We start from the raw sequence: 15,875 nt of genomic DNA on the forward strand, positions 1-15,875 counted from the left end.
AATATTTTAAAATTTACATATAATTGTGATTTTTTTTCCCTTTACTTAATGTGGTATGCAGAGTAATCTAGAGGGAAACAGTAAAAGTCTTAAAGTACTTTTGAGGGTTGTTTCCTTTTCCTTGGAATTTAAAACAGAACAGAGCAAGCATCTGGCATTTAAAATTGATTTAATTACTTTAATGTTAATTATTAGACTTTAGAACATACATAACTTTTTCTTCCCTTATTTTCCTCTAGTGAGAAAAGTTTTTACTCTACCTCCTTTTGCATGCAGGTCAATATTCTCCTTATAGAACTGAATAAATGCTAGTTCAGAATTTTTGTTTTTGTTGAAAAGCCACTTCAAATTTCAGTAATTTGAAAATGTTATACATTTAAGCTTGGTCTTACACTTAATATGTTTCTGTGTAAAGAAATGACTTTACCTTAATCTGCTTTGCTGGAGTTGTCATCTCTTTGTCAGAGTAAAGGATCTTTTCCTGGGCAGACTTTTCAAACTGCTCTTTTAACAACTTAGTCGAAACCTTTGGAATTTCTTCATCCTCAGGTGTATCAATGACTATAAACAGAAAAACACACCAGGGATACTATGTAATTACTAAAAATTATGTTTAAGAAGAAATTACGGCTGGGCATGGTGGTTCATGCCTGTAATCCCAATACTTTGGGAGGCTGAGGTGCGAAGATTACTTCAGCCCAAGAGTGTGAGACCAGCCTGGGCATCATAGCCAGACCCTGTCTCTACAAAAATTAAAAAAGATAAAATTATAATGCTATGGGAAACTTCTCACAATGTACATTAAGTAAAAAGATTCAAGGTACAAGCATACATATGTCATTATTTCATTATGTAATTTAGGAATATAGGAAGAACTATAGTAAATACAGGAAGAAAAATGTTGGTTATCTCTGGATTTTCCAAATTTTCTACAAGCATATTCTACTTTTATGCTCAGGAAAAAATAATAAAATGTATAAAACAAGAAAATAAATTGCAGAAGACCTACTTTCTTAAGCAATAAAACCAAAATAAAGATATAGTCATGTCATCAAGTAAAGTTTTGGTCACAGTTGGCTTAAATTTTTTTTTTTTTTTTTTTTTTTTTTAGTTCTTCAGGGTAGCAAAGCTCATTCCATTTTTACAGACAAGACAAACTATGTCCAGCCTTGTGCAAACTTGCACAAATTTGGCTGTAGTCTAATCTCATATCTACAGATTGGAGAGCTGGACTTAATAGTGCTTAAATCTGGTATTAAAATTAATTCAGTCTAGATAACAACTCTATTCTCAGGGAGCTTGATAAACATCAAGTTTTACTGCAGGTCCCTGAGGCAAAAAGGAATTCAGAGGTGGTTAGCTTTAAGGTTTAGAATGGATATATCATAGGATTGATGGCCAATAAACTAATTTAGAAACTTATTGCACCTATGACCACAGGCAAAATCTAATTATTTGTAGAAATCCTATTCAGCATTCCCTGGAACCATGAGTCATAGTTACTAAAGTTACTCAGAGGGGAGGATTGTGCTTTGGAAGTCATCCATTCAAACTCAAACACATCAATAGGAGAAAGGAGTATTGGAGTCAATAATACCAGACTCTTACCTGTTTCCTGAACATATTGATGAAACTGAGATGCTTGGTTTATTTCCTTGGTGTGCTTTTCAAGATGAGAGACCTGTATTTAAAGATAATTTGAAAATAAATATTTTTTAAGAAGTCAATTATTTTAAGAAGTATTATTATTTACAAATAATACTCGTCATTTTACAGTGATTTTCACCCAATACTTTAGTGTACATTGAAAGATGCTAATTAAGCCTCTATCATTTATTTTAACACATGGATTCACTTATAATAAAATATATTTGAACTGACATCTAAAGTGCAATCATACTTTTATAGGTTGCCTATTTTACATTTATTTATTCATTTATTTTCTGAGATGGAGTCTCGCACTGTCACCTGGGCTGGAGTGCAATGGTGCGAACTCAGCTCGCTGCAACCTTCGCCTCCTGGGTTCATGTGATTCTCCTGCCTCAGCCTCCTGAGTAGCTGGGATTACAGGCACATACCAGTATATCTGGCTAAGGTTTTTGGATTTTTAGTAGAGATGGGGTTTCACTATGTTGGCCAGACTGCTCTCGAACACCTGAGCTCATGATCTGCCTGCCTCGGCCTCCCAAAGTGTTGGGATTGCAGGTGTGAGCCACCGCACCAGGCCCTATTTTACTTTTAAAAGAATTCGAACTTGAAAGTGGAGAAAGAAACACTGATAGGTATTGATACTAGATACATAAGTAACAATAAATACAAATGCTTACAACAAAGTTGTAATTTCCATACAGTACTGGGAAGTGTTTGAAAGTACTGCCTTTCTAAATAGTTACCATTTCTGTTCCATGAACATCAATTTTCTGCACTTTGGACCCTTCTTGTTCATTTCTTGCCATTTCCTGGCTGCTTTTTGAAGTGCCAACCTGGCTGCTATGAATTGCCTCCTGAAAGCAAACAGACAGACAGACAATGCCTTAAGAAAAGTAAAAATTTTAACTTTTTTTATTTGTGCAATTTCAGTGACAATTTTTGGAAAAAAAATTGAGATTCTTTAGTATATTGGTTTTCTTGCTATAACAAATTACCACAAGTTTAGTGGCTTAAAACGGCATAATCTTAGGATCTTATACTTCTATAGGTCAGAAGCCCTGAATGAGTCTTCCTGGGTGTTGGCCAGTATCAGAAAGTATGCATTCTGTTCTGCAAGCTGGAGGGGACAATCCATTTCCTTGCCTTTTGCAGCTTCTAGAGGCTGCCCACTTTCCTGGGCTAACGGCCCTTGCCTCTATCAGACTGAGAACTTCTCATACTGCCATCTATCTGATACTGTCTTCCACTTTTAAGGACCCTTATGATTACATTGGACCAACCCAGATAAGTGAATATTATCTCATCATCATAAAATCATCTAATTAGCAGCCTTAATTCCATCTGCATCTTAATTCTCCTTTGCCATGTAATTTAATGTATTCACAAATTCTGGGGATTGGGACATAGTTATATCTGGAGACCATTATTCTGCCTGCTACCCTCAGCAAGCAAAAGTGTTAATGATGCATTACCCAGTATGAGAAAGATGAGCCTGAAAAAATATATATGTATTTTTGTTGTTGTTTACAAGTCACATTTTTATGTTACAAAAAGACATACTAGTCTTCAAATTGGCCATCCAGTATGATGACATATCCGGAGTTCAGTTGAAGAATATAACCATTAAATGTATCCAATATAGATTATTATGCTAGTTTATGTCTCCCTATCTTCACATGTGGAACTACTCTTGATTTTGGTGAAGTTAGAACGGTTGACCCTTAATGAATTGCAAACTCGGAGCTCCTATTAATTTTGGTGATCCAGTCCTGCTTTTACTACAGAATGTGATTCTGACACAAGTATATGATTGATTGATATGATGAAGCAGTTAGCATACTGCTAAAAATCTTAACATCCAAAAATAAGGATACAGACAGATGACTCTTTACAATAACATATTTTTGAATGTGCCTGAAGGTGGGACTTCACTTTTATCTTGATATCCAAATGAATAGTAAATACTATTTTTGAGATTTGACTTTTAAAAATTTGTCTTAATACAGAATAGTCGAGTGAGCAAGGGTATATTATCATTATTAATTAAAATAGTATTACTAAAATGTTTTTTGCAGTAAGTTAAAAAACTTTATACTATCAAATCCCAATCTCTTCAACTAATAATAAGTATAAAATTAATGCCAGTAGATGTATGAGACTTTTCGCCTCAAGGGTATTTGTTATACAGGGTTTAAAGTCTCATCAACCAAGGAGCAGTTAGTCATGTAGTTAGAGATGTTACAGTATAATCTAATCTTATTATACTTTTCTAGGAAGGAGAATTAAGAAAAAAAAGTTGAGGGCTTCCTAGAAGTCCTACATAAAACCAAAGACAAAATATGGACTTACACTTTTAAATGTTGATTGTATCTCATTAAATTGAAGACCACTGTAATTTCTTTTCCAAGCAGAATGCTTTCTAGGCCTAGTTAATAATCCATATATTTCAAATGATATTTGGTAACATGTTTAACACACTGTTTGTGTTAAGGAAAAGTTCACATAATGAATAAGTGAGGAGAGTACGCATGAATAAGATAGCAAACTTTCAGCAATACATTAATTCTATTCAAACACCTACTTGCGAGGAATGTTCTCAAAATTGAGGATAGAACTATGAACAAAATGCTTTAGTTTCTTGAGAAGGAGCATAGAAAATGAATAATCCATATTCATTCCTTCAAGTTCAAAGAATCAGAATTCCATACAACAAGATGCCTTGCATAATCAAGTTTTATTTGAGGCTACAAATAGCATTGTGCTGGAGAGAGCAATAACAATCATTGACAACTGCAGATATAAAAAAAAATGCATGGGCACTAATGACAGCTCTTTACATCTGTGACAAGTCTTTCCATCTATTAGGCATATAATGGGAATATTCTATGGCTTTCTCATGCACACACTGAGAATTAGGAAGTACCAATGAAACACAGTGAAGTAGCAAAGGAGAATGCACACCTGATTAGAACCAAGGTCCCTGTGAGGGGCACCGTGATCATTTCTGTAGAATCATGTCTCCGCCTAGAGGCCTACATGCCCGCTGTGGCCTGGGGACATGCTTTATTTGGCCTACACAGTGATTTTAAAGTTTTGAATTAGGTAACATCTACAAAAATAAAAAATTCTTTCTGCTTTTAAAAACTCTGAAGACTTGGTTAACACTGAGTTCATATTCCAACATGGCAGAGTCGGGCTTTTAATTGGGCATATACCTTTTAGCTGGCCACCATCACTATTATTAGCTAATATTTAAGAGCAAGTTGACATTTTAAAAAAAAAGCAACAAAACTTGTCTGGTACCCACGGAAATTTGAGTTTCAGATACCTGTCACCAATCTGAAAGAGCAGAGTTAGTGACATAAATCTCTGTATTGAGAGGAATTGCAAAATATTTGGAATAGAAAAACTGTAAATAAATGTAATTTTGACACACATTTTGAAAGTTATTTTCTGGGACAAACACTTTATAGTTAATGTGTATCTACTTGAGTAAAAACAATCTATGTCTATCATCTATAAATATATTTTCTTGTAGGAAATGACACAAAATAAAAGTACAAATGTACATAAATTTTGTTTAAAGTCGTAAGTTTCTACTTCAGCATTTATGTGCTATTTCTAGATAGAACTGTAATTGCCACACTAGTTTGGTATGTTAGCATCAATGCATCAATTTTACTGCCCCCTGGTTGCTGTATCTTACATAAAATACACCTTAAAATATCCCAAGCTTTTGTTTCTACCATTTACTGTTTCATATTTTGCAACTAGTTTAGTTTGGATTTAAAACCTGACTTTCTTTCTAAATGTTGGTGTCTATAGAGTATAGGGTTAGGTAAAAAGTTGCATCATCATAATGCTCAGGCAGAAATCAAATTAAATAAAATGTTTTAAACAACTCTGGTCAGATCACCATGCATAAATTTACACCAATAATTCATAAAATTGGTTACTGAAAATTAAATTTAAATATAGACCAGTCTGCATGAGACAAATGCTATTTTGTTCACAGGTCAGTTAACCAGTAGTCAGGAATGGGAGATTAATCCTAAACCTCTCCTTTACTAGGTATGTTGTATTCTTGGGAAAATCATGAAATCATACTTAAACTCAGGTCTTTCATCTCATGAGGCATTAAAGGAAAGGAAAATAGATAATCTATGTGCTCTAACTTTGAAATCTAAAAAAGAAAATGCAGTACAACAGCAAGACAATATTATGGTGTCTGCATAGCTCACATCAGTCTGATGTGAGCTTATATATTAACCAACTATATAACAAAAATCTATTGTTGATATGCACATCTTCTAAGGAGATTTATCTTGCACAGGAAACTGTTCGTATCCTGCCTATTCAACTTTTCATTTTTATATCATTATAGGGAAAGACATTGTACATTTCCCAATAAAATTGCAAACTCATTATAGTGCAATGAGTAAGGAAAAAGGACAGATTTTTTTTAAAGTTTTTTTTTTTTTTTTTTTTTTTATGGCGACTCACTATTATTGTGACTCTTGGAAGTATATCCAATAGAAAAACACATGGGGAAAGACTGGCAGAATAGTAGATGGTAACTGCCTCACTAGTGTGGAAAAAGCAGAAGTTCATGTTCAATGCCAGTAATATAGCATTTTTACTAATCTCTAAAACTAGAAAAAGTTATGATACATTCATGTTATTTACATCTTTGTCAAACAGACATAAACAATACCAAAAACAGACTGTTCATCTTAGCAAAAATGTCAGTGGATTCAAGCTTTGAAAGAATAATCAGTTTATTTTTCTTTTAAGTGATGAGCATAACAATTTGTGGGTGACCATTGTATTTGTCTGGATTTAAATATATTAAAATTCAAACATTGAATTTTTTCCTTTTTCTCTGAGGTTTCTCTTTTTATTTTTATTAATTTTCCCTTAAAAATTACAATATACAACTTGACATCTCTAAGGTGTGAGCTTTATATAAAGGCTTTTCCACATTCATTATACCCTCTTAAAGACCAAGCTCAAAAATTACTTTCTTTTTGAAACCTTTCCTGACTTCTACACAGGATGCACTATTCTTGCTTTTTCTATTCCTGTGATATTAGCACACATCTGCATTATCTACCTATCACATTTCACAGTCATCATTTGCTAATATGATCCTCTCCTTTAACTGAACTGTGTCTATCACATACATCCTCAAATCCCAATGATTAGCTTCCATGCACACAGTAGATATCCAGTAAAACATCAAGGGGTAAACACATGGGCAAACACAGTAGTCACTTTTTTTTAGTAGTGTGAAAATTTTACAACTTTTAATCTGCTTTGAAAATTGAGATTCCAAATTCTTCCACATAACCCTATGATTTCATTTTGTTGTCGTTTTGGTTGTTCATCCCTTTGATACTAGCAATAATATGTCAGTCACTTTACAAAGTGCACTCAGAAAGAGGAGTCTCTTCACAGATGTTCATAGATGTGATCAGAACATCTATGGAAAAATATGTGCAATGCTGTGATACTGTAAAGGGTAGCTGACACCATCAGAGAAAGGAGCAGTCTGTACCAAGACAGCAATAAATACACTAGAAGCCCAGATCCCACCATTATGCAATATATTCATGTAACAAAACATGTACATGTACCCTCCTGAATCTAAAATAAAAAATATGTATACAAAGAGAGCAAACACACACACAGAGGTAAGGATTCTTTCAACATAGGACAATAAAAAGATATTCATGATGCTAAACAAACGAGTTTGTATGTTTTTTTTGTGAATTGTTATTCACTGAGTTAATGGATCTGACATGTTGTCAAAGATCATGTAGAAACTGCAGTGGGATGCATTGGGCAGAATTACTATGACATTGAATAACTATGCTGAGATATTTATGATGACACTGAAAGACAATGATTCATCCTCATTTTATAATTTATAAAAATAAGAAAATAACATTAAGGGAAAAGAAGAGTTAACGCAATTCCAAGTCCTAAGTCTTTATGTGACTCAATATACTCAGCAATGAAGGCTCCAGTTTTACTTAATTCAATAGTAGCTCTGCTAAAGTTATGGGAGTATGCTAGTTGGATTATTAGCTCTAAACATTCAAAACATTTTAATGCAGTGATTTTTTTCTTTGAAAGCGCTAAATTTTTAAACACGAGTGACCTTGTAGAGCTTCACTCATGCATTTATTTATTCAAACAACAGTTACTGAACATTGGCTATCTCAATGGCATTGGGCTAGGCACTGTCAGTATTGTTTAATACATTTCTGTGATCGTATCTCTATCTATGCAATATATGTAAATATATATATATATATTTAAGGATACAAAAAGGCTCAGTTAGCTTGCAATTCCCTTGAAACAAGAATGCTAAATATATACCAAAGCATGAATTATGCAGATTTATTGCATAAATTTCTGAGAGAAGTGTTATCATTCCATTAATTTTAACTCTTCCTTGACTAAAAACAATTATGCTTTGGTAATATTTAGCTAGAAAGAGCAAAGAATCATTTTTAATAAAGAAAATAATTGGTTTAAAAGTACAAAATTTTGCTGTCATAAAAGGGAGGATTCTGAATAAGCAAGGCTAGTTTTAGCGGCTAGAACTCTGACTGTCTTCTCCTGCTCTAAAAGTATTATTTATAGAGCCGTATTCCAGAGGCCCAAAACGCTGAAGATTCATAAAAGGAACATATAAAAGATGCACTCTCAACTGAGTCGTCAAACATATTAGTCATATAAATAACAATATTTATTTGACAAACTAAAAATGCAGCTTACATAAAGACATTCAATTCACAATAAAGAATGCATTTCAGAAGTTTTATGAAGATGTATATTAAAGATATATGTATATAATATTTCAATCCAACATAGACACAAAGAATCTTAAAACCAGAGACACTAAGATATAAATAAATATAAATGTCCAACAAGAGGCTGAAACTTAGAGTCTTACAGGGAAGTGAAATTACAGATAAAAAGTTTACAGAAAGAATAAAATATTCTAAAGAAAAAAAAAATAGAGGTAACATGTGTCCTATGCTAACTAACACCAACCAAAATTGAGAAACAGAACTCTACCTCTTGATTACCATCCCTTCCTCACCAATATCCAACTGATTTCTATGCCCTACCAATGCTGTCTATTGTGATTTAAATAACCCTTGAGTCTGTGCCCTCTTTACCCTAGAATTTCTGACCCATTTAAGTCCTCACATATTTAATCTGGACTATTTCAGTAGTCTCCTAATTTATCTTCTTCCATCTCACCTTAACCTGTTTGTATCAATCTTATAAAGCCAGAATAATCTTTGTTAAAGACATACCTATTCATCTTACTCTCCTGTTTAAATTGCTTCAATGGCTCTTGATTGCCTTAGAAGAAAGTAAAAATTCTTTAACATGACATAAAATTTTGTGTATTATCTGACCTTTGCCAAAATCTCCAGCTTTATGCCTCAGTTATTCCTCACTACACTCACAAATATATCATGCTGTTTTACCTTTTACACAAATTGTCCCTTTGCCTAGAATGCATTCTATATGCATGAAAAATTATTTCAAGTCTCAGCTAAAGCATTCTCCCTTCTCAGATGTCTTTCTTGATCCTCTTTCACCTGAACTAAAGTCTATCACAACTTCCTGGGGTTCCAATGACCCTCATTTATATTTTCTGTCATAGAATTGGACACATTGCACTTGTAATTATTTGTTCTCGATCTGTCTCTCTAATAGAGTCAGTTCTTTGAGTGCAAAATAATGTCATACACATAACTGAATCTTTTGTGTCTAACATATGGTAGGTGCCTAATGATTATCAGCTGCTTAGAAAAGTACATAAATATAAGGCCCAGCCTCTAGAGTCAGGCTTCCTGGGTTAGTATCACATTTGCTCACTTTTCTTGGAAAAGTTACTTAGGCCTCCCATGCATCCATTTCTTGTTCAAATAACCAAATAATAATACTGCCTATCTCAGAAGGTTGTTGTGAAGAAGCAATAAGTTGACATATTTTTAAAAACCTGGCTCACAAGTGCTACAAATACCAAAGTGTTTGGTATCTTTACTTAACAAATATTTATTGCACACTCGTGTCAGACATTTTCTTAGTAATTCAGGATTTGGTAGTAAGCAAGGCCCTCCAAAAGAATGAGTAAAACTGGAGTTCAGCTACATTAATGAATTTTACTGGAGAATTTCACTGTAGAATTAAGTTCAGAAACTAAACAAGAAGCAAATCTCCCAATAGGTACATTTTTTTTTCTCCACCAGAGAAGGAACAGATTTAGGGGGGTTACTCAAAGGGAGAAGGAAAAAGGAGCCTTTATGTATTGTGACATTTCCAAACCATTCTGGCTCCTGACACATGGAAATATTCTGTAGAGATATAGCCAGAGAGCGGGTTTGTGATCACCTATCCAATTTATTTACACTTCATCTTTCATGAACTCATACCTAGTGAACAGTCAGTTCATAATGATTTAATCTATTATTACACAATTCTTTACAGGATTCTTCTTTGCCTGAAAGGTACTGTTGTATGATTCCCATTTTGACAGTAAAAAACATTAAGATTTGTAGATAATTTATCTTTATATCAGTCACAGCTCCCAAATTCAAGCACTGGAGCCTGACTGATTTAAACAGAAAAGGGAATGTATTGAAGAGGCATTGGGTCGTATGGGTGGTACGGGTGGAGAGTGTATCTCAAGAAATCTCCAGGAAACTGGAGAATAAGACTTGGAGGGTTTGTACCCAGTAACAGTACAGAATATAGTTGCAGAGACATCTGGTAAACATACCCTGGTTGCTGCCACCGGCCTTAGACTCATTCACTGACAATGCCACCAAGAGTGTGTACTGGATGTTGCTTCTGAAATACTTACAAACTTATTGAAATTGCAGTAATCTCCTGCCACCAGCCATCACCAAAATTGATTGTCTATGGTCCCTGCTTCTCATGTCACTAACTCATGCAAAACCTGAGATGGAGGTGATCAGTATAGTCTTGTTCGCACACCTGGGTCCTAGACATTAGCAAAGCTAGGAGAGTGAGTGTATGGTATTTGCAATTTCTCTTAGTGGTGGTATTTGCAATTTCTCTTAGTGGTGGAGAGAAATTTGCAATTTCTCTCATTGGGTGATAGAATAGAAAATAGTTTTGATGTAAAAAAAAAGAAAACTGTCCATTAGCCTTCCTAAGAAATATTATTTATGAACACTGAGATCTTCTTAACCAAATGGAAACCAGTTAAAAGCACAAGAAAAGGGGTGCCACTCATTTTTGACAATAGATAACATAGTAGAAAGCACTATCCAAATCTTACTAAAAAAACTGATTTAGGCTTATTTTTTGGTAACGTATGTCCATGAGATGTTACAAGGACATCTAGGAAGACTTTGAGTCAGTGCAGTTTTCCTGTTAAGGGTATCATAAAGAGCTGCTGTTATACTGAATTATACAGACCTCCCTCTCTCTTTCACTGTCCCTCTGAGTCTTTATGGCCATCAGTCCTTTACAGTGGGAGAGATGACATTTTAAATCCTTATATAAAATCCAAACAAGAAGGAAGAAAATTAATAAAACAGATCTGGCTTGGATCCAAGCATTGCAAGGTTATCTGCACAAACATGGCATCACAGGGCAATTATTAATTATGACAAAAATGATAACTTGTGTTTTCTTTAAAATAAAGAAAATGAGGAAAACTGAAAAGATAATAATTTATAATTGCACTAATGATTGTATCTACGAGCAACTAGGGGAGTGAAAAGAGATTGGAGTGGTAGGACTGTTGGGTTATGGCCAAAATTCATTATCGGTTCAAGTAAGAAATCATGTAAATAAGTCATAACTAATTTCAGTCTCAGTGTCTTCACTAGTAAACTGCTGGGACAGAGGCTGGGGGAGCACTGAAGGAGACAGGAAGGGCTACCATTGATCAAGTGTTGTTAAGTCTCAGGAAAAGTAGAGTACAAGGCCCTTTACAGTTGAATAACGTCAAATTTCTTTAAGGCTTTTCCATGCTAGCATTCTACATGTTGATTTCAAATGAATTTAACCAGTAAAAGTGGTTTAGGGAAGAATGCTATGTAAGTTTTTAAAATATCAAAGATACATCGTGAATATGGTGTACTAGAATCCCATCAACAAGATATTTTGAATTAATATTTTTACACCTAAAGTCAATAAGTGATGCATTCAACATGCATTTGTGAGGTACTTAGCATATAGACTTGATGGTACTATTTCTTATTATCATAATTCCTTATGTAGAAATGAAAGGCCTACGTTTTGAGGAAAGGAAGGAAAAGGAGTTCAGGGAAGCCATGAAAACTTCTTTCTTGATCTCAAAAATGAAAAAAGAAAAAGAAACTATGATGGGGGGGCGGTATTTGTTTACAGTGTTAGAATGCTGATACAAAATGTTTATGGTAAAAAGATTCACAAAATGAACCCCAGCCTAAAGTACTGACTTCATTGAAGTCTCAACAATCTCTCTCAATGTTTTTAAGCACTGCTATATGTTGAATTGCTATTAGATTATTGTAATTTGTACTCTGAGGAAAAGGAATAAATTTCAAATGCTACAGAAGGGTATACCAATATCTCTAGAGGGCACTGATATTCACCCAAGGGTAAGCAAGTTTGACTGAGCTCTTGGCTCCCCATCTGGTATCCATCTAGTGGTAGGTACATAATGTGTACTGTCCTTCTCAAAGAGTGAGAAACGAAGTGGCCTCCACTCGTTCCTGAAGAGGTGAACAATTTCCTCCTTTCCATGCCTAAATAGATACCCAGGAGCGAAGGATAAAGAACAAGTCCAAGAAAAAGCTCCTAGAAGAAGATGTAACCTCATTCCTTATTCTGTGTTGTTAAGATCTATGATGAAGCTAGGCAAAAATGAAGTTACCCTAACATATGTCTACAATAGCATGGCTCTAAGGACAGAACTTCTTAATGCCTCTTACTTTTCCCAAGCCTTGTGTTCTTCCAGTTTTTTTTTAGCATGATAATTTGTTTGTAATTATGCAAATTAATAACTAAATGAACATCAGAAAGAATAGAGAAGCTTGATTCAAACCAATCATTTTCAAAGACCCACGAAGATGGGTTTATTTTGAGAAATACAGACCCAGAAGAAGCAGAAAGAGCTAATAATATCTTCTGTCAAGTACTAACAAAAAGCACCCATTTTCATAAAAGTAACTATGTGGAAAAAGCATTTTGCAGACTTCACTAAGTTCTACAAGCATAATAAGTCTATAACATTAATGATTTCTTCTGTTGTTATTATCTTTCCTTGACACCGACAAACTAGCAAAATCTAAGAAGTTAAAATTTTGTGGCTTGCCATTTCATTATAGCAATTTGAAAATAAAGTAAATTTAATTAGCATATTAGAATATATTGTCTAAACACTTGAGAATTCTATTTAATATAGTTATACAAAAAGATCTGCTTTTACATTGTTAAGCTAATAGGAGCCTTCAGACAGAAGGGGCAATAGAAAAATGTCTCTTCTATTTCAACTTTCCCTAGATGTACACTCCCTCTGATCAAAGAAAATGTAAAATTCCATTATGTCAAAAGATCTGTATTTTACATCTTTATTAACATCAAATACTTCTTGAGATCACCTAATTAAGTTTGGAGGAAACTCTTGCTGTGACCTTTTGTCTTTGGGGGAAAGGGTCTAGGTGCCATTTCCTCAACAACTCAGGGCCTTGTGATGAGAACAGCAGCACTCCTTTTTCCCCAAAGCAACCCCAATTTATTTTACTTTAAAGGAGTGAAGGATATATCTGTAAGTGTACATTTCTTTTCTAAATGAAATTGAAAATAGGTTCTATAGGAACAAATAGGATTATAGAAACAGAAGGCCCACGATACTATTACGAAGAAAAGTTGTGGTATTGGTACTTGAATAATTGGGGTAAATGCTGTTTCTACAAATCCTATTTTGGAAAATGAGTAAAATGAATCGTAGAAAGAAAAGAAACCAATGATGATTTTTAAAAAGCAATTGGATCTGTGCTTGCAACTCAGTCTTACTAATGGATATCTGTGCTATCCACCGTGGCCCTGACTTCCTGAGAAAAAGGGCCAGGGCACCCTCTACATGTTAATGTTTCTAACCACCTGCCAAGTCACCAGGAAGATTAGTGTACTTAGCTTTGTTCAGCAAAGTAAAAGAACCCAGCTGAATGGACACACTATACAGACTGCAGCATTTCCCCAAGAAGATGTTCCGCAAAAGACACAGAAAGACATTCTACCTGTGTCTTCACAGTGTGGACTGGGAATGAGTTTCCCTTTATGATGCTGTACTGGAATGGCTGCCATGCTCCCACAGGGGAGGGAGCAGTGAATCCCTCTACGCATTAGCAGTGTAACTCATATACCAATAGGTTCTGCAGAAAGAAGCTGAAATGGCTTCTTTCAACTTGCAAAGGGACTGTGACTGAAACTTTATGGTCATGCCTCAGCAGACAGCAATTACCATCGGCTTCATTTGGGACTAGCAGAGGTTGAGAGTTATAGTGTGTGGCTATAACATAATGTGATTCATGTTAGTAGAACACGGAAGACAGTCTGATTATATTTTATGGGCACACCTTCAATCCTAGGAAAAGTCCACACAGTGGTTTAGTTATGTTAAGATCTAAAAAACTATAGGCAGTTTCACTACATAATTTAATAAGGTTTTTCACTTTATAATTAAGTAAAGCTCTGTCTTTCACAAAACAGTATTATTGATACAGAAATACCAAAGATACAAACCCAAGACACATTAGATGTATAGGTTGCATCATCCTTTGAAAATAAATTTTTAATGAAAGATTGCAAAAAGAAATTATAATGAAGCAAAGTTTCAGTCTTAATTATTGGTGTATCAATCTAATAAATTTAAAAAATTCCTTAATTTATTTTTGTTCTGATTGTCTTATTTACTTTTAATGTTTTAATATATTTTCCTTCAGTTAATTTATATCATTCTATCATTTATTATCTGTCTCCCAGGCTGGAGTGCAGTGGTGTGATCATGGCTTACTGTGGCTTTGAACTCCTGGGCTCAAGCCATCCTTCCACTTCAGCCTCTTGAGTAGCTTGGACTACAAGCACATGCCACCATGTTTGGCTAATTAAAAAATATTTTTTCTTTTGCAGAGATGGGGTTTTGCTATGTTGCCCAGGCTGGTCTCTAATTCCTGACCTCAAACGATCCTCCCACCTTGGCCTCCCACTTTGGCCTCCCAAAGTGCTGGGATTACAGGCTAGTTTATTTTTAATATCCGAATATATCATACATATGCAGAAATTACTATTTCAATATAGTCTACCACCAACAAAGGAATTACCTGGGATTAGGGTATCAGTAAATTGGTTGTTTGGCTGGCTAATATTTATTATTTTCACCATGATTTATTTAAGCCTTTGCTTTCTCTGGATTCTTCAGTCTCCTATTCTATTTTTTGACAGCAATAGTTATCTCAAGAGAAATGTCAACATAAGAAGAAGGCCCCTGCTATCAGAGTGTGAACAGAATGACATGGGCAGGCAATAAGCCTCAGATCAGAAATCAAGAAGGGAGAGGTCAACCCTGGGATAGCAAATCTTGCCTTACGTTTGCACTGTCATAGTCATTGCTGCACATTAGAATCACCTAGAGAGCTATCAAATTCCTCTGCTCCTTGAGCATTCTCCAGAACAATTAAATCAATTACGTGGGCTGCCCGGGGAATTCCAGTGTACAACCCAGCATAAAGAGGGCTTAAATGCTCAAAGTTCCCACTGGGATTCCATGCCCAAGCTGAACAAGGAGGATGGTTTGATTCCAGATCTTTGTAGAGTCATGGTAGGGGTAGAAGGTGATGTTTCAGAAGCTTGGAAAAGATGCCCTGGTTCAGGCCCAGAGAGATTTGGGAACCTACAGACAGAGGACTCATCGAAACTTGCTACCACTACATCCCTGTAGCATAACCCAAAGAAGCCTGGGTAGAGTGGGGAGTAGGGCTTTGTGAAGGAGCGTGGGGTGCATGTTAGAGAGATCAGCCTCATGCAGGCCTTTATGAGGGCAAGGGAAAAAGTAATGGTTTGTTGGGGTTTGAAGAAAAGGCTTTTCTATCTTTCATCTTGAGAAATGGGAGGCCGAGACGGGTGGATCACGAGGTCAGGAGATCGAGACCATCCTGGCTAACACGGTGAAACCCCGT

The 15,875-nt window shown here is 35.0% G+C and overlaps 1 protein-coding gene across 3 annotated transcripts in view; it reads right to left on the minus strand.

Moving 5' to 3' along the window:
• XIRP2 (xin actin binding repeat containing 2) overlaps positions 1-15,875 on the minus strand; it is a 79,174-nt gene that overhangs the window by 17,707 nt on the left and 45,592 nt on the right. For all 3 annotated transcript variants that reach the window (XM_010367857.2, XM_030916756.1, XM_010367858.2), the window contains 3 exons: positions 2,394-2,504; positions 1,609-1,681; positions 428-561 (listed from right to left, as the gene is read on the minus strand). In XM_010367857.2, coding sequence (XP_010366159.2) covers positions 428-561; positions 1,609-1,681; positions 2,394-2,504 — 318 coding nt within the window. The remainder of the gene's footprint in view (positions 1-427; positions 562-1,608; positions 1,682-2,393; positions 2,505-15,875) is intronic.

This window comes from Rhinopithecus roxellana, chromosome 14 (assembly GCF_007565055.1).
Source record: "Rhinopithecus roxellana isolate Shanxi Qingling chromosome 14, ASM756505v1, whole genome shotgun sequence".
Lineage (NCBI taxonomy): Eukaryota > Metazoa > Chordata > Mammalia > Primates > Cercopithecidae > Rhinopithecus > Rhinopithecus roxellana.